Raw genomic sequence first — 22265 nt, 5'->3', positions numbered from 1 at the left:
CGGGTCAGGCAGCATCTGTGGAGAACATGGATAGGTGACGTTTCACAGAGTGCTGGAGTAACTCAGCGGGTCAGGCAGCATCTGTGGAGAACATGGATAGGTGACATTTTGGGTTGGGACCCTTCTTCAGAACTGACCCGAAACATTTTTGATTAGTACAGGTGTCAGGTTATGGGGAGAAGGCAGGCAGGAGAATGGAGTTAGGAGGGAGAGATAGATCAGCCATGATTGAATGGCGGAGTAGACTTGATGGGCCGAGTGGCCTAATTCTACTCCTATCACATGACCTTATGATCACTATCCATATTCTCCACAGATGCTGCCTGACCCGTTGAGTTACTCCAGCACTCTATGAAAGGTCACCTATCCATGTTCTCCACAGATGCTGCCTGACCCGCTGAGTTACTCCAGCACTCTGTGAAACGTCACCTATCCATGTTCTCCACAGATGCTGCCTGACCCGTTGAGTTATGGTGCAGCAGCATCTATGGAGCTAAGGAAATAGGCAACGTTTCGGGCCGAAATCCTTCTGGAAATAGGCAACGTTTCGGGCCGAAACCCTGACGGGTTTTGGCCCGAAACGTTGCCTATTTCCTTAGCTCCACAGATGCTGCCTGACCCGCTGAGTTACTCCAGCACTCTGTGTAAACCAGCATCTGAAATTCCTTAGGTACACAAAATTGCTGGAGGAACTCAGCGGGTGCAGCAGCATCTATGGAGCGAAGGAAATAGGCGACGTTTCGGGCCGAAACCCTTCTTCAGACTCTGAAATTCCTTGTTTCTAATAGAAAATTTGATCTCACTAATGTTCTTGTTTGCCTCGTGTGCGCAGAAGTTGGAACGACATGTCCACGATGGTGCAGATGAATGAGAAGCTGAGTGCAGACGAGATCATTACTGGCACCAAGCAGGTCATCCAGGGCTTGGAGGCTCTGAAAAATGAGAACAACACTATTCTGCAGAGCCTGCAGGAGACGCTGAATGGGTTGAAGGAAGATGACGAAGTTCACCTGGTGCAGGAGAAGACCAGCCTGATCCAGAGGTCGCTGGAGATGATTGAACTAGGACTGAGCGAGGCTCAGGTAGGAACTAGCTTGTACTCGCTAGAATTTAGGAGATTGAGGGGGGATCTTATAGAAACTTACAAAATTCTTAAGGGGTTGGACAGACTAGATGCAGGAAGATTGTTCCCGATGTTGGGGAAGTCCAGAACAAGGGGTCACACAGTTTAAGGATAAGGGGGAAACCCTTTAGGACCGAGATGAGAAAAACTATTTTTACACAGAGAGTGGTGAATCTCTGGAACTCTCTGCCACATAAGGTAGTTGAGGCCAGTTCATTGGCTATATTTAAGAGGGAGTTAGATGTGACCCTTGTGGCTAGAGGGATTGGGGGGTATGGAGAGATAGCAGGTACGGGATACTGAGTTGGATGATCAGCCATGATCATATTGAATGGCGGTGCAGGCTCGAAGGGCCGAATGGCCTACTCCTGCACCTATTTTCTATGTTTCTATGAACCTTGTACAAGGGGACGGGTTCTCAAATGTGGACACGAGATTGTAGACGCTGGAATCTTGAGCCAGAAAGAAGCTCTTGAAGGGACTTATTTCGCCAGAAGGTGGTGAATCTGTGGAATTCATTGCCACAGAAGGCTGTGGAGGCCAAGTCAATGAACATTCTTAAGATCAAGAGTGATTTATTGTCATGTGGCCCAGATAGGACAATGAAATTCTTGCTTGCTGCAGCACAACAGAAGATCTAAACATAGATAGACAAAAGTGCTGGAGAAACTCAGCGGGTGCGGCAGCATCTATGGAGCGAAGGAAATAGGCAACGTTTCGGGCCGAATCCCGAAGGGGTTCGGCCCGAAACGTTGCCTATTTCCTATTGCCTCTTGCCTATTTCCTTCGCTCCATAGATGCTGCTGCACCCGCTGAGTTTCTCCAGCACTTTTGTCTAACCTTCGATTTTCCAGCATCTGCAGTTCCTTCTTGAACATACAGAGATAGATAGATTCTGAATTAGACTCGGTGGGCCGAAGGGCCTGTTTCCCCACTGTATCTCTAAGGTCTAAAGTCACTAAATCCAGATACCGTTGTACATACTGTGTGAGAAAGAACCGCAGATGCTGGATAAAATCAGAGGTAGACACAAAATGCTGGAGTAACTCAGCGGGTGAGGCAGCATCTAGGGAGAGAAGAAATGGGTGACGTTTTGGGTCGAGACCCTGGTCCGAAGATTCTCCCCATAGATGCTGCCTCACCCGCTGAGTTACTCCGGCATTTTGTGTCTACCTTTGAATTTATCCAGCATCTGCAGTTCTTCCTCACACAGTATGTACGACGGTATCTGGATTCAGTGACTTTAGACCTTAGAGATACAGTGCAGAAACAGGCCCTTCGGCCCACCGAGAGATTGAAAAATACCTGTGGCTTATTTCAGGGAAGGTTCTGAGAACTGGAATCCTTGTCTCAAGTTGCAATTGGACTCCTGGAGTCAATTACCTGAATTCTGCAGTCATATGTTGACATTTACCGGTGGGGCAGTCAGCTGTAGCTGTAAGCATCTTTGGAATTTCCACGAGGAAGTACAAATCCCAGTTTTGTAGTTAGCTGGCTGAGAACATAAGAAGCTCAGAATGAAAGCTGACTTAACCATCTGCTCCTTCGAGCCTGCTCCGTCATTCATCTCGGTCTTCCACCTCAGCATTTTTCCTCCCTTGTCCCCCAATTCTTTTAATATCTAAAAATCTTCCCATCTCGATGTACAAAATCATGAGAGGAATAGATCAGGGGTAAATGCACAGAGTCTTTTGCCCAGAATAGATCACATCAAACCATTCACCCTGCCATGTTCACACAATGCTCTGATGCCTCTTCTTCTTGCGTAGGGCGTGCACATCTTAAAGTTGTAGGTCAACTTGTTCTGATGCTGATGACCACTTTAAGTCATGTAGACAAAAATGCTGGAGAAACACAGCGGGTGAGGCAGCTTCTATGGAGCGAAGGAATAGGCGACGTTTCGGGTCGAGACCCGGAAGGGTCTCGACCCGAAACGTCACCTATTCCTTCGCTCCATAGATGCTGCCTGCCCGCCAAGTTTGAAGAAGGATCTTGACCCGAAACGTCGCCAATTCCTTCACTCCAAAGATGCTGCCGCACCCGCTGAGTTTGAAGAAGGATCTTGGCCCGAAACGTCACCTATTCCCTCACTCCAAAGATGCTGCCGCACCCGCTGAGTTTGAAGAAGGATCTTGGCACGAAACGTCACCTATTCCCTCACTCCATAGATGCTGCCTCACCCGCTGAGTTCGAAGAAGGGTCTTGACCCGAAACGTCGCCTATTCCTTCGCTCCAAAGATGCTGCCGCACCCGCTGAGTTTGAAGAAGGATCTTGGCACGAAACGTCACCTATTCCCTCACTCCATAGATGCTGCCTCACCCGCTGAGTACGAAGAAGGGTCTTGACCCGAAACGTCACCTATTCCCTCACTCCATAGATGCTGCCTCACCCGCTGAGTACGAAGAAGGGTCTTGACCCGAAACGTCGCCTATTCCTTCGCTCCATAGATGCTGCCTCACCCACTGAGTTTCTCCAGCATGTTTGTCTACCTCCGATTTTTCCAGCACCTGCAGTTCTTTCTTAAACACCCGTATACGTCATGTTGTCACTTGCGGGCGGAGCACCAAGGCAAATTCCTTGTATGTGAATACTTGGCCAATTCATTTGTTCATTCATTAATGGTTCCAGCAATTGCTATTTACATCTTGGATTTTACTCACTTGAGATAGGCTGTGTAGTGTAGAGTTTGATGTAGATGTAAGAAGTACTGTCGGTGTAAGATTGGTGTCGATGCAAGAAGCCAGAAGTAAAGAAAGTGACATTTTGTCCCCAGTGGCTTTAATCAAGAGATCTTTTAAATATTGTGATCCCGAGGCATGTTTGGAGTGTGGGTGGAATCTGAAGATCTCGGAAAAAAACCCCGCAGGTCATGGGGAGAACATTTAAACTCCGTACAGACAGCACCTGTAGTCAGGATCGAACCCGGGTCTTCAGCGCTGTAAGGCAGCAACTCTACCGCTGTGCCACCCTGCCGCATAGGGGAAGGTGACAAGCAGCAGTCCAAACAGGCTGACTGTCCTGATGAGATTTTATCTTTGTATGCCACGTTGTCACCTTCCCCTAGCTGGCGACAATCTATTCTACTCCAGCATTCAAGATTCAAGAGAGTTTATTGTCATGTGTCCCAGATAGGACAATGAAATTCTTGCTTTGCTTCAGCACAACAGAACATAGTAGGCATGACTACAGAACAGATCAGTGTGTCCATATACCATTGAATATATATACACACATGAATAAATAAACAGATAAAGTGCAATGGGCTATTAATGTTCAGAGTTTTGTCCGAGCCAAGTTTAATAGCCTGATGGCTGTGGGGAAGTAGCTATTCCTGAACCTAGACGTTGCAGTCTTCAGGCTCCTGTACCTTCTACCTGAAGCGCAGAGGGAGAACAAGGAGTGAAGAGACAGAGACTTTTGCCTCCATCACAGTGAGGAGGTGCTTGGTGAACTCACTGTGGTGGATGTTACATTTGTGTTTATAGTATGTTTTGTTATTTATTATTATTATTGTGTATGACTGCAGGCAACAAAATTTTGTTCAGACCGAAAGGTCTGAATGACAATAAAGGAATCTAATCTAATCAAATCTAATCTAAAGGTAGCGGGGAGATGAGTGTGTGGCCAGGATGATGTGTGTTAATACCAGCCCTGTTTCTCTCCCGCAGATGCTGCCTGGTCTGCTGAGTACTGACGTGTTTTCTGCCCTCTCTTGCATGTTTGCTCGGCGGGGGTGGGGGGGGAACGCCCTGCGCGCTACAGGTGGTGACGGCCCTGTCCACCCACCTCAGCACGGTGGAGGCGGAGAAGCAGAAGCTGCGAGCGCAGGTGAGGCGGCTGTGCCAGGAGAACCAGTGGCTGCGTGACGAGCTGGCCAGCACCCAGCAGAGGCTGCAGAAGAGCGAGCAGGCGGTGGCTCAGCTGGAGGAGGAGAAGAAGCACCTGGAGTTCATGAACCAGATCAAGAAGTACGACGAGGATGAGGCAGGGGTATGTCGACCGGCGGCCGGAGGGGAGGAACGTGCAGGGGGGGGGGGGCCTTGTTAACTGACCCTTCAAAGGGGCTAGTGTAGGTCCTGCCACAATCCTAAGGGCCTGTCCCACTTGCCCGTCATTTGTGCCTCATTTATGCATCATATGGAAAATAGGTCAACGCGTTGTGATGCATGGGTAGCGCGGGACGATCGCATGGAGAGGCACGGGGAGTGTGGAGTTGCGCGCGGTATCGTGCAGCGCCCCAGGATTTTGTACTGTACGAAATCCTCGCGCACCACCTACGTGACGTATCGCCTACGCACGCTGACGCATTGGGGTCGCACGCTGCGTCCCGATGTCTCACGTGTATCGTGTGGTGATGCGTGGTTACGTCACCGTGCGTAACCATATGTCGCCGCGCCGCAGGGTATTCTAATGGCGTCACGCGCACCAGACGGCACGATGACGCGCGGTTTGCGCCCGACATCGCGACGACCTATTTTACATATGATGCGTAAATGAGGCGCAAATGATCGCCAAGTGGGACAGGCCCTTTTAGTTTCGAGACACAGCGCAGGAACAGGCCCTTCGGCCCACCTTGTCCATGACGACCAGCGATCCCCGCACACTTACACTATCCTACACACACTGGAGGCAATTTACATTTACACCAAGTCATTTAGCCATGAAACCTGCACGTCTTTGGAGTGTGGGAGGAGACTGGAGATCCCGGAGAAAACCCACGCAGGTCACAGGGAGAACGTACAAACGAGCACCGTGGTCGGGATCGCACCCGGGTCTCTACGCTGCGAGGCAGCAACTCTACCGCTGGGCCACCATGCTGCCACCTTGTCTGTTGATATCCCAGCCTCTCCCAGTTTCCTTGCCTCTATACCAGCGGGTTTGACCTCCTGCTTCCACAAAAGTAGCTACCCTCTGATATCTTGCCCTAGTGACAATTAACGTATTAACTTAGCAACCAATGCTGTCTTCCCACCACATCTATGCAACTTCAGCAGACTGACGAAGGGTCCCACCCAGAAGCATCACCCATCAATTTTCTCCAGAGATGCTGTCTGTCCCGCTGAGTGACTCCAGTATTGTGTGCCTATCTTTGGTATAAATCAGCATCTATAGTTCCTTTGTAATTACATCCTTCAACTGCCTCTCCCTCAGACTTAGCTTTCATCTTCTAATTCCTTTCTCCTCTGTAATTTCTAAAGCACTTGACAGACAGGCCTGGATAGAGTGGAACTGGGGAGGATGTTTCCACTAGTGGGAGAGTCTAGGACCAGAGGGAACAGCCTCAGAATTAAAGGATTCTTTAGGTTCTTTTAGGAAGGAGATGAGGAGGAATTTCTTTAGTCACAAGGTAGTGAATCTGTGGAATTCATTGCCACAGAAGGCTGTGGAGACCAAGTCAATGGATATTTTTAAGGCAGAGATAGATTCTTGATTGGTATGGGTGTCGGGGGTAATGGGGAGAAGGCAGGAGAATGGGGTTAGGAGGGAGAGATAGACCAGCGGTGATTGAATGGCGGAGTGGATCTGATGGGCCGAATGGCCTAATTCTGCTCCAATCTCTTATGACAATTAAATAATTGCTAAACTGTAATGCATACCTGATCAATGGATATATTTTCTTTCTAATTTCCTTCCATATGTTTACAGGAAGACAAAGACAGTGTGTTGTCAAAGGCTCCTCTGGATGATCTTTTCCCGAATGAGGATGAACAGAGTCAGCGTACGTATATTTTGCAAATGTTAAGAGAACTAACACAAATTAAATTCCATCCAGGAGATTTAGAGTGATCGAGTCACACAGCACGGAAACTAGCACTTCCGCCCAGCTTGTCCATGCCGACCAACATGCCCCATCTACAATAGTCCCAACTGGAGTCATAGAGTGATACAGTGTGGAAACAGGCACTTCAGCCCAGCTTCGCCGACACCAGACAACATGCCCCAGCTACACTAGTCCTGCTTGCCTGCGCTTGGTCCATAACCCTCCAAACCATGTCCTATCCATGTACCTGTCCAGCTAGACAATAGACAATAGGTGCAGGAGTAGGCCATTCGGCCCACCGAGCCAGCACCGCCATTCAATGTGATCTTAACTGTTTCTTAAACAATGGGATTGTCCCAACCTCAATTGCCTCAAAAACCTGAGGTAGACAAAAATGCTGGAGAAACTCAGCGGGCGAGGCAGTATCTATGGAGCGAAGGAATAGGTGACGTTTCGGGTCGAGACCCGGAAGGGTCTCGATCCGAAACGTCACCTATTCCTTCGCTCCATAGATGCTGCCTCACCCGCTGAGTTTCTGGAAGGATCTTGAGCCGAAACGTCACCTATTCCGTCGCTCCATAGATGCTGCCTCACCCGCTGAGTTTCTGGAAGGATCTTGACCCGAAACGTCACCTATTCCTTCGCTCCATAGATGCTGCCTCACCCGCTGAGTTTCTGGAAGGATCTTGACCCGAAACGTCACCTATTTCCTTCGCTCCATAGATGCTGCCTCACCCGCTGAGTTTCTCCAGCATTTTTGTCTACCTTCGATTTTTCCAGCATCTGCAGTTCTTTCTTAAACACCTCAAACACCTGCAGAGGTTTGGCCCATATCTCTGTAAGCCTTTCCTATCAATGTACCTGTCCAAAAGTACCTGTCTTTTAAATGTTGTTATAGTACTTACGCCAACTACCTCCTCTGGCAGCCCATTCCATGAACCACCACCTGTGTGTTGAAAACTTGCCACTAAGGTTCCCATTAAATCTTTCCCCTCTCACCTCCGACCTATGCTCTCTGGTTCGGAGGGTTATGGACCAAGCGCAGGCAAGTGGGACTAGGGTAGATGGGACATTGTTGGCTGGTGTGGGCGAGTTGGGCCGAAGCACCTATATTAGGACTGGACAAGCTAGATGCAGGAAATATGTTCCCAATGTTGGGCGAGTCCAGAACCAGGGGCCACACACAGTCTTAGAATATAGGGGAGGCCATTTAAGACTGAGGTGAGAAAAAACTTTTTCACCCAGAGAGCTGTGAATTTGTGGAATTCCCTGCCAGAGACGGCAGCGGAGGCCAAGTCACTGGATGGATTTAAGAGAGAGTTAGATAGAGCTCTAGGGGCTAGTGGAGTCAAGGGATATGGGGAGAAGGCAGGGATGGATTATTGATAGGGGACAATCAGCCATGAATGGCGGTGCAGGCTTGAAGGGCTGAATGGCCTCCTCCTGCACCTATTTTTTATGTTTCTATGTTGTATTACCTGTTCCCCACAACTAATACAGTAAAGCCTCCTCAGCAGAGATAGGAGACTGGGGGGGGGGGGGGAGTAAGGGTGGTTGGGACTGGAGGCAGTACGTTTGTGGAGCACAGGTGACTAGCTTGTGGTGGTGTTGTGTGTCTTGCAGTGCAGCACTCTCACAGCAGTGCAGCAGCAGCAGCTCAGCAGGGGGGCTACGAGATCCCGGCAAGGCTGCGGACCCTCCACAACCTGGTCATACAGTATGCTTCACAAGGGCGCTACGAAGTGGCCGTCCCACTCTGTAAACAAGCTCTGGAGGACCTGGAGAAAACCTCGGGCCACAACCACCCCGATGTGGCCACCATGCTAAATATTCTGGCCTTGGTGTACAGGTATGATTCATTTTACTGCGGAGGCCCCTTAATAACAAACGCACCTAGTATTGTTGCAGCAGAACAGTGCATCTTAAACTATTTCAGTGTCATTCACCCTTGAGTCTTTATCATAAAATTTCATTCACCCTCGACTAAATCTTCTTGTTTTTTGGTAATTTTCATCATATTCTCCCTTGTGTATAATTTTATATGTCATTTATTTTGTCACATGAGCAAAAAACATAAATTAAGTCATTCACCCCAAAATAATTTCATTCACCCTTGGGAAAACCAATCACCAGTTTAAGAAGCACTGCGAGCAGTAGGTGGTCTTGAATCAAATCAGTCTGACACCAATGAAGTGTGTTGTTTGGGAAGGAACTGCAGATGCTGGTTTAAACCGAAGTTGGACGCAAAAAGCTGGAGTAATGCCCCCGTCCCACTTAGGAAACCTGAACGGAAACCTCTGGAGACTTTGCGCCCCACCCAAGGTTTCCGTGCGGTTTCCGGAGGTTGCAGGCGGCTGCCGGAGGTTGCAGGTAGTGGAAGCAGGTAGGGAGACTGACAAAAACCTCCGGGAACCGCACGGAAACCTTGGGTGGGGCGCAAAGTCTCCAGAGGTTTCCGTTCAGGTTTCCTAAGTGGGACAGGGGCATAACTCAGCGGGTCAGGCAGCATCTCTGGAGAGAAGGAATGGGAGACTGGTTAGCACGCAACAAAAGCTTTTCACTGTACCTCGGTACACGTGACAATAAACTCAACTGAAACTATGGTTTTGCACGTGAGGGGCAAGTTACAGGGGCCAATTAACCAGCAGACGAGCACACCTTCGCGATGTGGGAGGAAACCCGAGCACTCAGGAAAACCAGGCGGTCATAGAGAGAGCATGTGAGCTTCATGGAGACAGAAGCTGAGGTCAGGATCGAACTGGGGTCCCTAGCGCTGTGAGGCAGCAGCTCCAACAATGTGCCACTGTAGTTGCAGCATTCACCGTGTGTAAAACGCTTCTTGGAGACACTGCTGACATTTTTCCTTTTCATTTTACAGGGATCAGAACAAATACAAAGAGGCGGCGAATCTTTTAAATGATGCCCTGACAATCCGGGAGAAAACCCTCGGCCAAGACCATCCAGCGGTTAGTTTCTTGTCTTGATGATGTTGGGGCGGACATGGAGTTGTGTGTGAGTGGGGGGGGGAATAACGTTGTGTGCTAACCTGCCCTTTATCCACCTACTCCAGGTGGCTGCCACTCTGAATAACCTCGCTGTGCTTTTTGGCAAAAGAGGAAAATATAAAGAAGCTGAACCACTGTGCAAGCGGGCTTTGGAAATCCGGGAAAAGGTTGGAAAATGAGAATCCTTTCCAGTTTTTTTCTTAAAGAAATAACGCTGCATGTTGTCTCTCTTCCTCCACCTCACCCCCCTCCCCACCCCCATTAAAGCCAAGCCAATGAGCACTTGCAAGTGAGATCTACTGTGGTAATGGACTTATCCAGATGTTGCAGAGGGTCAGGGCTGTAAGTATCTCATTAAGGGCAGCTTATTGCACAGGTAATACACAAAACATGTACCCTTGCTAGACAGTCACAAAGTTGGGGTCTTTTAAAGCACGTTTGTTTGTGGAGCAAAACACAGTGGGTGGCACAGTGGGCGCAGCGGTAGAGTTGCTGCCTCACGGCACCAGAGACCTGCGTTCGTTCCTGACTGAGGATGCTGTCTGTACGGAGTTTGTACGTTCTCCCTGTGACCACGTGGGTTTTCTCCAGCTGCTCCACTTTCCTCCCACAACCCAAAGACATCTGGGTTTGTAATAATAATAATAATAATGGATGGGATTTATATAGCGCCTTTCTAATACTCAAGGCGCTTTACATCGCATTATTCATTCACTCCTCAGTCACACTCGGTGGTGGTAAGCTACTTCTGTAGCCACAGCTGCCCTGGGGCAGACTGACGGAAGCGTGGCTGCCAATCTGCGCCTACGGCCCCTCCGACCACCACCAATCACTCGCACACATTCACACACATTCACACACAGGCAAAGGTGGGTGAAGTGTCTTGCCCAAGGACACAACGACAGTATGCACTCCAAGCGGGATTCGAACCGGCTACCTTCCGGTTGCCAGCCGAACACTTAGCCCATTGTGCCATCTGTCGTCCCAAATTGTAGGTTAATTGGCTTTTGTAAATTGTCCCTGGTGAATAGTTTAGTCTAGTTTAGAGATACAGCGCGGATAACAGGCCCTTCGGCCCACCGGGTCCGCGCTGACCCGCGATCCCCGCACACTAACACTATCCTACACAGACACTCGGGACAATGTATATTTACCAAGCCAATTAACCTACAAACCTGTACGTCTTTGGAATGTGGGAGGAAACCGAAGATCTCGGAGAAAACCCGGGGAGAAGGTACAAACTCCACCCGTAGTTGGGATTGAACCCGGCTCCACGGCGTTGCATTCGCTATAAGGCAGCAACTCTACCGCTGCCCCACTGTGACCGCCCAAATAGGTTAGAACTCGTGTACGGGGTGACCACGGGTCAGCGCTGACTCAGGCCAGTTTCAACGTGGAATCTCTAAAGAACCACCACTATTGTAGGAGCTCAGCAGGTCTGGCATCTGTGGCAGGAATGGTGAGGCGACTCTTTAAGTTGGGATTCTTCTTCAGACTGATTGTAATGGAGGGGGGGGGAGAGCTGGACACGAGCCAGGATATGGTTGTGGCTGGTAAGCCCCATCTTTATTGTCTACCCGAGGTACCAAACACAGTCCCTTCTGCTCCTGGTGAGGAGGGTGTGATTGCCAAACTTTGAACGGAGTTCAGGTCTGGTACAGATGAGTGCCAGAGCATATAGATTACTTATGGACATAAAGTGTTGCAGTAACTCAGCGGGACAGGCAGCGTCTCTGGAGAGAAGAATTGGGTGACGTTTCGGGTCGAGACCCTTCCTCGGGCCGAGACTCAGGGGAAAGAGAAACCGGATACATGGACGATGTAGAGAGATATGGAACAAATGTATGAAAGATTTGCAAAAAAAGTAACAATGATAGAGGTAAGAGGCCATTGTTAGCTGTTTGCTAGGTGAGAACGAGAAGCTGGTGCGACTTGGTGTGGGAGGGGGGAGGGATGGAGAGAGGGGGGATGCAGGGGTTACTTGAAGTTAGAGGAATTAATATTCATGCCACTGGATTGTAAGCTGCCAATTGCTTAGCTTTACTGTCCTACATTGCAGTTTAGTCTCTGGGTCTGAGGCACTACATAACTGAGTTATGAAATAAAACTCATTAAAAATGTATCATGAGTGGTATTTTTATTGTAGGCAGTCCCAGTCTCTGCAGCTTTTGCTGCCAGTACATGTCGAGAGAGCTGGGATAACACTTCAGTTACAGTTCTTAAGCTGCCATACACAAAGAACCTCTGCAGCTCTGCTGCTAATTCTATTTCCCCCATGGCATGAAGAAAACAGTTCACATCTCATCTTTCAAACCTAATTTGCAGGTTGCTCATTTAGGACCAGAAGGCAGGCAGATTCTAGCTATGGTTCTGTCTTTCTAAGTTGTAAGCTGCTGGGAATCAGAATTAATATCAGAAAATCTTAGTCGAGCAGGCCCTTCAGCCCAACTTGCCCACACCGGCCATCATGTCCCATCTACACCTGCCTGCGTTTGGCCCATATCCCTCTAAACCCATTCTATCCATCTTCTACTTGCATATGGCGTGCACAGCCTAAAGTTGTAGGACAACTTGTTCTATTTGATCTTATTTGATTGTGCACGCCAGGTTGATTGCATTCGTCGAAACATGGCGGACCACGCGAAGGTTGCAATCTCCCACCCCCTATTCTATCCATGTGAGATCTAGAAATAACAACCATACATGGCGGTAAAGCAGGTAACCTGCTTCTCTATCACACCTGGCACAACCTACTCTTCTTCCGGATGACCCTGACTGCAAGAGGCACAAGAAGAATCTCTCTGGACACAAAGTGCTGGAGTAATTCAGTGGTTCAGGCAGCAACTCTCGAAAACATGGCTAGGTGACGTTTCGGGTCAGGACCCTTCTTCAGACTGATTGTAGCCCCTTGCCCCCTCCCCCACTTTGTCCTGCCTCTCCTCTCTCCCAGCTCTCTCTCTCTTCCCCCTCCCCTCCTCCTCTCCCCAACAATAAGTGTTACCTATCCATGTTCTCCATATTGATCCACTGACTCGCTCCAGCATATTTGTAAATGGGCTTCTGCAGTTCCCTGTGTCTACAAGAATCTTTCTTGCCAATCTCTGCCATCCAAAGATATCGTGGCTGCTCTGTGACCCTACTCCTTCCATTACTTAATTTTCCATCAACAGATTTGATCAGAATTAATATAAAGGTTATTGTGGAAGAATATTACTATCTCCTACCATACTCAGCAGGTAGAATCTTTCCTGACCTTACTTTAGTGAGGATAAACACAAAGTGATGTAGTAATGCCCCTGTCCCACTTAGGAAACCTGAACGGAAACCTCTGGAGACTTTGCTCCCCACACAAGGTTTCCGTGCGGTTCCCGGAGGTCGCAGGTGGTTGCCGGAGGTTGCAGGTAGTGGAAGCAGGTAGGGAGACTGACAAAAACCTCCTGGAACCGCACGGAAACCTTGGGTGGGGCGCAAAGTCTCCAGAGGTTTCCGTTCAGGTTTCCTAAGTGGGACAGGGGCTTTACTCAGTGGGTCAGGCAGCATCTCTGGAGAAAAAGGATGGGTGCAATAGAACATAGTAAGCATAAATACAGAACAGATCAGTGTGTCCATATACCATTGAATATACATATATACACACATAAATAATCAGATAAAGTGCAACGGGCTATTAATGTTCAGAGTTTTGTTTGAGTTGAGTTTAATAGCCTGATGGCTGTGGGGAAGCAGCTATTCCTGAACCTGGATGTTGCAGATGCAGTGAGCATAGCTGAGCCTGGTGTTGTCAATCCTACAGGTACTGGGCAAGGACCACCCCGATGTGGCCAAGCAGCTGAACAACCTGGCGCTGTTGTGTCAGAACCAGGGCAAGTACGAGGAGGTGGAATATTACTACGAGAGAGCTCTGGAGATTTACCAAACCAAGCTGGGACCGGAGGACCCAAATGTGGCCAAGACTAAGAACAACCTGGTGAGGGAAATCAACTTGCTTCCAGATTAATGCAGCAAGCGTTCGAAATGTGCATCTCGATTGACGCTCAAGATGGCTGACTTTGTTCCGCTGTGTTTCTCTCCCTGTTCCAGGCTTCCTGTTACTTGAAGCAAGGCAAATACAGACAAGCCGAGGCTCTGTACAAGGAGATCCTGACAAGGGCTCACGAGAGGGAGTTTGGGTCTGTCGATGGTGAGTTAGATCACTCAACCCGTCTCCATATAACCATATAACCATATAACAATTACAGCACGGAAACAGGCCATCTCGGCCCTACAAGTCCGTGCCGAACAACTTTTTTCCCTTAGTCCCACCTGCCTGCACTCATACCATAACCCTCCATTCCCTTCTCATCCTTGTGGTGGGTGATCAACTAGTTATCTCCTAGTCAATAGACACCAAAAGCTGGAGTAACTCAGTTGGGCAGGAGGTTCCTCTGGAGAGAAGGAATGGGGATGTTTCGGGTCAAGACCCTTCTGCACATCACCCATTCTTTCTCTCCAGCGATGCTGCCTGTCCCGCTGAGTTACTCCAGCACTTTGTGCCTATCTTCGGTTTAAACCAGCATCTGCAGTTCCTTCCTACACATTTTATCTGCCAGCCAGTCTGAAGAAGGGTCTCGACACGAAACATCACCCATTCCTTCTCTCCAGGGATGCTGCCTGTCCCGCTGAGTTACTCCAGCACTTTGTGTCTATCTTCGGTTTAAACCAGAATCTGCAGGTAACATCGTTATCGACCATGCAGATCAATGATAGTAGATAAAAATGCTGGAGAAACTCAGAGGGTGAGGCAGCATCTATGGAGCGAAGGAACAGGTGACGTTTCGGGTCGAGACCCTTCCGGAAACTCAGCGGGTGAGGCAGCATCTATGGAGCGAAGGACATAGGTGACGTTTCGGGTCGAGACCCTTCCGGAAACTCAGCGGGTGAGGCAGCATCTATGGAGCGAAGGAACAGGTGACATTTCGGGTCGAGACCCTTCCGGAAACTCAGCGGGTGAGGCAGCATCTATGGAGCGAAGGACATAGGTGACGTTTCGGGTCGAGACCAGGAAGCATCTATGGAGTGAAGGAATAGGTGACGTTTCGGGTCGAGACCCTTCCGGGTCTCGACCCGAAACGTCACCTATTCCTTCGCTCCATAGATGCTGCCTCACCTGCTGAGTTTCTCCAGCATTTTTATCTACATCAATTTTTCCAGCATCTGCAGTTCCTTCTTAAACAGATCAATGATAGTGTTCACTTAATGTTAAAAAAAACACACACCATACCTCGTAGGAAACGTAAAGGTTAATAACAGATAGCGAGCACTATCGGGTGATAATGCCCGCTGTTTACATCTGGCTAATAATCGACCCTCCTGCATTCTACCTAGATTCTGTATCCCCAGAGGGGACGTTTTTAAAAATAGAATAATGAGTGGCAAGGACAGGGGAAAGGGACAGACAGCATTGTTATACGAGACTCAGTCAGCCAAACTGCCTCTTATCAGACCACAACAAATGCATCATTCTGAGATCATATTTGAACTCTGACAATCTCATGTAAAATCAAGCACGATTTCCACCCTTCCCCCTTTTAGAAACATAGAAACATAGACAATAGGTGCAGGAGTAGGCCATTCGGCCCTTCGAGCATGCACCGCCATTAATAATAATGGATGGGATTTATATAGCGCCTTTCTAATACTCAAGGCGCTTTACATCGCATTATTCATTCACTCCTCAGTCACACTCGGTGGTGGTAAGCTACTTCTGTAGCCACAGCTGCCCTGGGGCAGACTGACGGAAGCGTGGCTGCCAATCTGCGCCTACGGCCCCTCCGACCACCACCAATCACTCACACACATTCACACACATTCACACACAGGCAAAGGTGGGTGAAGTGTCTTGCCCAAGGACACAACGACAGTATGCACTCCAAGCGGGATTCGAACCGGCTACCTTCCGGTTGCCAGCCGAACACTTAGCCCATTGTGCCATCTGTCGTCCCAAGATGCCATTCAATATGATCATGGCTGATCATCCAACTCAGTATCCTGTACCTGCCTTCTCTCCATACCCCCTGATCCCTTTAGCCACAAGGGCCACATCTAACTCCCTCTTTTAGTCAGTAGTTCTGGATAATGAACTAACCTAAATATTTCCAACTCTTATTATATACCTTTGATCTACGTCCCGTCATTACTGGCCTCTGCTAAGGAAACGTGGGGGAGTCCAGAACCAGGGGCCACACAGTTTAAGAAAAAGAAAAGATTTTGAGTGTGCTGTGACTGTCATATGCTGAGAGAATGGAGCAGCTGGGCTTGTACATTCTGGAGTTTAGAAGGATGAGAGGGCATCTCATTGAAACATGCAAGATTGTTAAGGGTTTGGACACGCAAGAGGCAGGAAACATGTTCCCGATGTTGGGGAAGTTCAGAACCAGGGGCCACACAGTTTAAGAATAAGGAGTAAGCCATTTAGAATGGAGATGAGGAAACACTTTTTCTCACAGAGAGTGGTGAGTCTGTGGAATTCTCTGCCTCAGAGGGCGGTGGAGGCAGGTTCTCTGGATACTTTCAAGAGAGAGCTAGATAGGGCTCTTAAAAATAGCGGAGTCAGGGGATATGGGGAGAAGGCAGGAACGGGGTACTGATTGGGGATGATCAGCCATGATCACATTGAATGGCGGTGCTGGCTCGAAGGGCCGAATGGCCTCCTCCTGCACCTATTGTCTATTGTCCCCTTCGTTACCCCGTCTCAGATTCTTATAACCCTGCGCCCTGATTATATTCACCCTTCTCCGCTCCGATAGACTGGCCCTCAACCATGCTGATGTAACCAGCTCTAAAGTCACACTATTTCCCCCCACAAATATTACTGTGTGAAGTCTCTTGTGAACCTGTCTTCAGGTAAAACTTCTCACCTTGTTTCCCCGCACGCACAGGTGATCACCGGCGGCTGTGGGTAAACTCCGAGGACCTCGACGACGCTAACAAGGTAATAGGCTCTCGCCGGTCAAAGTACTCGGCCTCCAAGCGCTTCCTATCCCCCCCATCCCACGCGCTTGCAGTGAGCAATGCCACCGGAGACCAGCCGACACACACCAAAGCCATTAGTGACAAAGGGAAGTAAGATTACAAAGATGAAATAAAAAGGCAAGACTCTGGATTAGCAGACAGGATTGAGTGTTGTGTGGAACTGCTTTGTGAGAGAGAGAGAGTGTGTGTGTGTGTGTGTGTGTGTGTGTGTGTGTGTCTGTGTGTGTGTGTGTGTCTGTCTGTCTGCGTGTCTGTGTTTGTGTGTCTGTGTCTGTGTCTGGCTGTGTGTCTGTGTGCCTGTGACTGCGAGTGTGTCTGTCTGTGTGTGTCTGTCCATCTGTCTGTATCTTTGTGTGTGTATCTGTGTCTGTGTCTGTGTGTCTGTGTGTGTGTGTGTGTGTGTGTGTGTGCACCTCGCTTCTGTAAATCTACCCACCTTTATTTCAGGTGCCCTGTACAGCATATGTCATGCTTGCCTTCATATGCCAGGGTACAAGGTGTAACATTTGGGACATTCCATCTTTATAACACACTGCTAACAGGGATGTGTGTAATCGGGATGCCACACTGTAGGAAGGATGTGGGGATACGGAGAAGTGCGGGGGAGATTTACCAGGATCTTGCCTGGAGTGGAGTCCTTTCATTATGGGTTGAGATTGGATAGACAAGGCTAGATCTCCATGAGCAAACATTGACCCGATGGAGGTGTATAAAGCTATAAGATAATAAGAAAGAGGGTGACAATCTTTTTCCATTGGTCAACGTAACAAAAACAAGAGGGCATCGTTTTAACGACACAATAAAAATTTATTTATCCCAGGAGGGAAATTGGTCTGCCAACACGTCATAAAACACAACAGGACACATGAAACATGACATTAATGTGACAAGTGGAAAGGATTGGGGATGTGCAAAGATTGGGGAGGGGGGAGGGGCGGGGGGGGGGGGGGGGGGGGGGGGGGGGGGGGCAGTCAGTCCACCCCATGACAGAATGTGGGGCATCTGAGTTTCAGTGTGTTATATCGGGAGAGAGGAACTGCTTCGACAGCCCCTGAGGTTACGGCGAGTTTAAATCTTTCTCCTCATCGCCCCTTGCTTTATTTCTGGTACTCCTGTGAACAGATGTCTTTAAATAGGACTCTGGAGCCAGTATTCAAATCCCAGTGGCAGTAATCTCTTGTATTGAGTGTAACAACATGAACCTTTACTAGGCCCTGCCTTTTACTAGGCCCTAGAATCTTTACTAGGCCCTAGAGCATTTACTAGACCCTGACTTTTACTAGGCCCTAGAATCTTTACTAGGCCTTTCCTTTTTACTAGGCCCTAGAATTTTTACTAGGCCCTAGAGCATTTACTAGACCCTGACTTTTACTAGGCCCTAGAATCTTTACTAGGCCTTTCCTTTTTACTAGGCCCTAGAATTTTTACTAGGCCCTAGAGCATTTACTAGACCCTGACTTTTACTAGGCCCTAGAATCTTTACTAGGCCTTTCCTTTTAACCATATAACAATTACAGCACGGAAACAGGCCAACTCGGCCCTTCTAGTCCGTGCCGAACACTTATTTTCCCCTAGTCCCATCTACCTGCACTCAGACCATAACCCTCCATTCCTTTCCCGTCCATATACCTATCCAATTTATTTTTAAATGATAAAATCGAACCTGCCTCCACCACTTCCACTGGAAGCTCATTCCACACAGCTACCACTCTCTGAGTAAAGAAGTTCCCCCTCATGTTACCCCTAAACTTCTGTCCCTTAATTCTCAAGTCATGTCCTCTTGTTTGAATCTTCCCCACTCTCAATGGGAAAAGCTTATCCACGTCAACTCTGTCTATCCCTCTCATCATTTTAAAGACCTCTATCAAGTCCCCCCTTAACCTTCTGCGCTCAAAAGAATAAAGACCTAACTTGTTCAACCTTTCTCTGTAACTTAGTTGTTTAGAATATTTACTAGGCCCTTGACTTTTACTAGGCCCTAGAATCTTTACTAGGCCTTTCCTTTTACTGGTCCCTAGAATCTTTACTAGGCCCTAGAATCTTTACCAGGCCCTTGCCTTTTACTAGGCCCTAGAATCTTTACCAGGCCCTGCCTTTTACTAGGCCCTAGAATCTTTACCAGGCCCTGCCTTTTACTAGGCCCTAGAATCTTTACCAGGCCCTGCCTTTTACTAGGCCCTAGAATATTTACTAGGCCCTTGCCTTTTACTAGGCCCTAGAATCTTTACTAGGCCCTGCCAGGGACATGCATTTGCCTGAGTTCAAGGCTGACAATCCACAAATGGGGAGCTGTAACATTCATTTGGAAAGGGATAGTTTTGGATAGACATTATTCTGCTCTTTGGGTTTGGTTATTATTATGAGCCACCAACTTTGGAAAACAAAGTTTCTTTCTGGTCACCTTGATGTCAAGGTTAAATTTAAACCCCAGGAGAGCGGCAAAGATAACGTCAGACGGTGAGAAGGGACGGGAGAAAGAGGAGTGCATTCATCTGGAGAGAAGACGACCTACCCAATAGTCCTTGCAGAAGTAGGTGGGGAGCTAAGCGGCAACGAAAGGTTAAACCACAATCACTGAATTGTAAGGCCCTGGGATTCAAAGTGGCAAGCATGCAGTTTGGTGGTTGATTCCTAGAGCGGTTTTGTGTGCTTAATTTCTTAAATAGTCTTCAATGCCCCAGTGCCAAAGATTATTCAATAGCCAAGAATGCGGTGCGATGGGAGAGAACTGCAGAAGCTGGTTTACACCGAGGATAGACACAAAAAGCGCTGGAGTAACTCAGCGGGTCAGGCAGCATCTCTGGAGAGAAGGAATAGGTGACATTTAGGGTCGAGACCCTTCTTCAGTCTTGACCCGAAACATCACCTACTCCTTCTCTCCAGCGATGCTGTCTGGACCACTGAGTTACTCCAGCTTTTTGTGAGAAACATTTCATTTCTGGACAGATGAGCAAAGTTGCAATAATTCAGTTATTAATTAGGCTAATGAGGCAAGATAGCTCCTTCTATTCCATAAAGTACTTGGTGAACAACCTTTAGACCTTGTGGATCTTGGCATTAGTTGTAATTCACTTGCCTGGTTTAGTGGGGAATGTGCAAGGAATCAGCAACGTCCTCCCATGTTTATAAAACTACAAGGGTTTCGGCCCGAAACGTCGCCTATTTCCTTCGCTCCATAGATGCTGCTGCACCCGCTGAGTTTCCCCAGCAATTTTGTGTACCCTTTATAAAACTACAGACTGTTTCCACTAGTGGGAGAGTCTTGGACCAGAGGGCACAGCCTCAGAATAAAAGGACATACCTTTAGAAAGGAGATGAGGAAGAATGTCTTTCGTCAGTGGCTGGTGAATCTGTGGAATACATTGCCAGAGACGGCTGTGGAGGCCAAGTCATTGGGCATTTTTAAAGCGGAGATTGACTGATTCTTGATTAGTACGTGTGTCAGGGGTTATGGGGAGAAGGGAAGAGGATGCTTCTTCCTGTGTATGGCGTGCACAGCCTAAAGTTGTAGGACAACTTGTTCTATTTGATCTTATTTGATTGTGCACACCGGGTTGATTGCATTCGTCGAAACAGGGCAGACCACGTGAAGGTTGCAATCTCCCACCCCGAAGATGGGGTTGACAGGGAGAGATAGGTCAGCCATGATTGAATGGCGGAGTAGACTCAATGGGCCGAATGGCCTAATCCTGCTCCTGGGACTTATGAACATAACGCCTATTAAATCCAATGGGGAATTTCAAAGGATTTTCTTTATCCAGAGAGTGTTCTTCCTCTTTCGTGTCCATCTTCCATGTTTCAAATGTCGGCCTCGCCGACATCGTCTGTCCTGAAAAAAGACGCAAGCTTCCGGAGGCAGTCAGTGTTTCAGAGGAAGAGGACTTAACTTTCTGCTGCCTTTCCCCATCAGTGGAAAGTTTTGATTCTGCTGTGGGGGGACGTTTGTGTTGAACTCTAAAATGTGTTGTGTCCATTTTCTTTATTTTTTGTTAACCTTTTTCTATGGTTTGTATGGAAACTTATTATCTATTTTATATAAAGTACTTTGGTGTCAATGCGAGTTGACTTAAAACGTGCTATATAGATAAGACTTACTTACTTACTACTTACAGTGGGAGGCCATCACTTGTCGCAATAGATGATGGTGGTAGCAGAATTAGCTCGGGATACTTCCAGTCTCCATCCCCACGTCCTGGACGCTTCTGCTATGTGTTGTGTGAGAGAGAGAGAGAGTGTTGTGAATGTGGAAGTGGTTCAATGTAGGGATAGCATTGAAGGAGAGTTAGAGAAAGGATAGGCTGATTAGCAGTGTGTGTGTGTGTGTGGAAGTTCATGTTGATTGTTAAGAACAGTGACTAATCGGGTCAATTAACCTGTTTCAATGCTGTAACGTGCAAATTGTCTTCATTTTATCCCTCGACTCAGTCACACACTGGCAAGGCTCAATAGTCGACAGACGTTGGAAACTCCCCTGCATTGGAGAGCAGCATTTAACGACCCTCGAAGTTTAAATTCCCATTTTCGTACAACATTCTCAATTCTAACTTTCTCAATTCACATCTGCATTACTCCGATATTGGACAACATCTAGCTCTCTCCAATGCAGATGTTTTCTAACTTGCTCCATGCTGTAATGAAGCTTTGCTATTCTGCTGCTAACAATAAGCTTTCTAAATTTAATTATTCCTCCACAGGCCAAAGATTTAAAAAATGTCAAGCAAAATATTATTTTTGTCTACTTAAAATGGTTTTAGGGCCCCTCAACATGAATTGTTAAATCTCTTTCCACAGATCTGTGGAGTGTTTCCACTATTTTCTGTTTTTATTTCAGATTTTCAGCATCTGCAGCTTGTATATATATGCGTTAGAAATATGCATATATTTACACACACATTTTCTCGCCATTATATTGTTTACATATTCTGTCGTGCCGCAGTAAGGAAGAACGTCATTGTTCTATCTGGGACACATGACAATGACTGCCGGTCTACCTTCTAAACCACCTGAACCACCTCACCACTAAGAGCCAGGTGTAGGCCGGAGCAGGTGTGTGGCGGGCAGGTTTCCAGGGCGATGCTTTCAACCTGGCACCGTGCTGGTGCTTGCAACGTGGATCTCGAACCTTCTCTCTCTCCCGCCTTGTTCGCAGGGAGCTCCTGACCAGGGCTAGCAGCTGGCACTCTCTACTCAAGAGGCAGCCTGGCTTCTATAGGGTCAGGAAGGCAGATACGAATGTACCTTCAGCACTTTATACCTGTACGTACTTGGCAAGTACATGAAACGTCAGCAACTAGTCATAGATTTCTCTTTGTGCCCCCTATCTGTTCCTTTTTTTGAAATTTGCTCGTGGTTTCTACTAACAAC

General features: G+C 48.0%; 1 protein-coding gene across 3 annotated transcripts in view; it reads left to right on the top strand.

Annotated features, from left to right (window-relative positions):
* LOC116969977 (kinesin light chain 1-like) overlaps nucleotides 1-22265 on the top strand; it is a 39803-nt gene that overhangs the window by 9313 nt on the left and 8225 nt on the right. For all 3 annotated transcript variants that reach the window (XM_033016723.1, XM_033016722.1, XM_033016721.1), the window contains 9 exons: nucleotides 833-1082; nucleotides 4887-5114; nucleotides 6771-6843; nucleotides 8509-8734; nucleotides 9764-9851; nucleotides 9956-10057; nucleotides 13684-13857; nucleotides 13971-14070; nucleotides 16808-16860. In XM_033016723.1, coding sequence (XP_032872614.1) covers nucleotides 846-1082; nucleotides 4887-5114; nucleotides 6771-6843; nucleotides 8509-8734; nucleotides 9764-9851; nucleotides 9956-10057; nucleotides 13684-13857; nucleotides 13971-14070; nucleotides 16808-16860 — 1281 coding nt within the window. In that variant the 5' untranslated portion in view covers nucleotides 833-845. The remainder of the gene's footprint in view (nucleotides 1-832; nucleotides 1083-4886; nucleotides 5115-6770; nucleotides 6844-8508; nucleotides 8735-9763; nucleotides 9852-9955; nucleotides 10058-13683; nucleotides 13858-13970; nucleotides 14071-16807; nucleotides 16861-22265) is intronic.

Source organism: Amblyraja radiata, unplaced genomic scaffold (assembly GCF_010909765.2).
Source record: "Amblyraja radiata isolate CabotCenter1 unplaced genomic scaffold, sAmbRad1.1.pri scaffold_458_ctg1, whole genome shotgun sequence".
NCBI lineage: Eukaryota > Metazoa > Chordata > Chondrichthyes > Rajiformes > Rajidae > Amblyraja > Amblyraja radiata.
The sequence above is the reverse complement of the archived record's forward strand: the minus strand, read 5'-3'. Positions and strand labels throughout refer to the sequence as shown.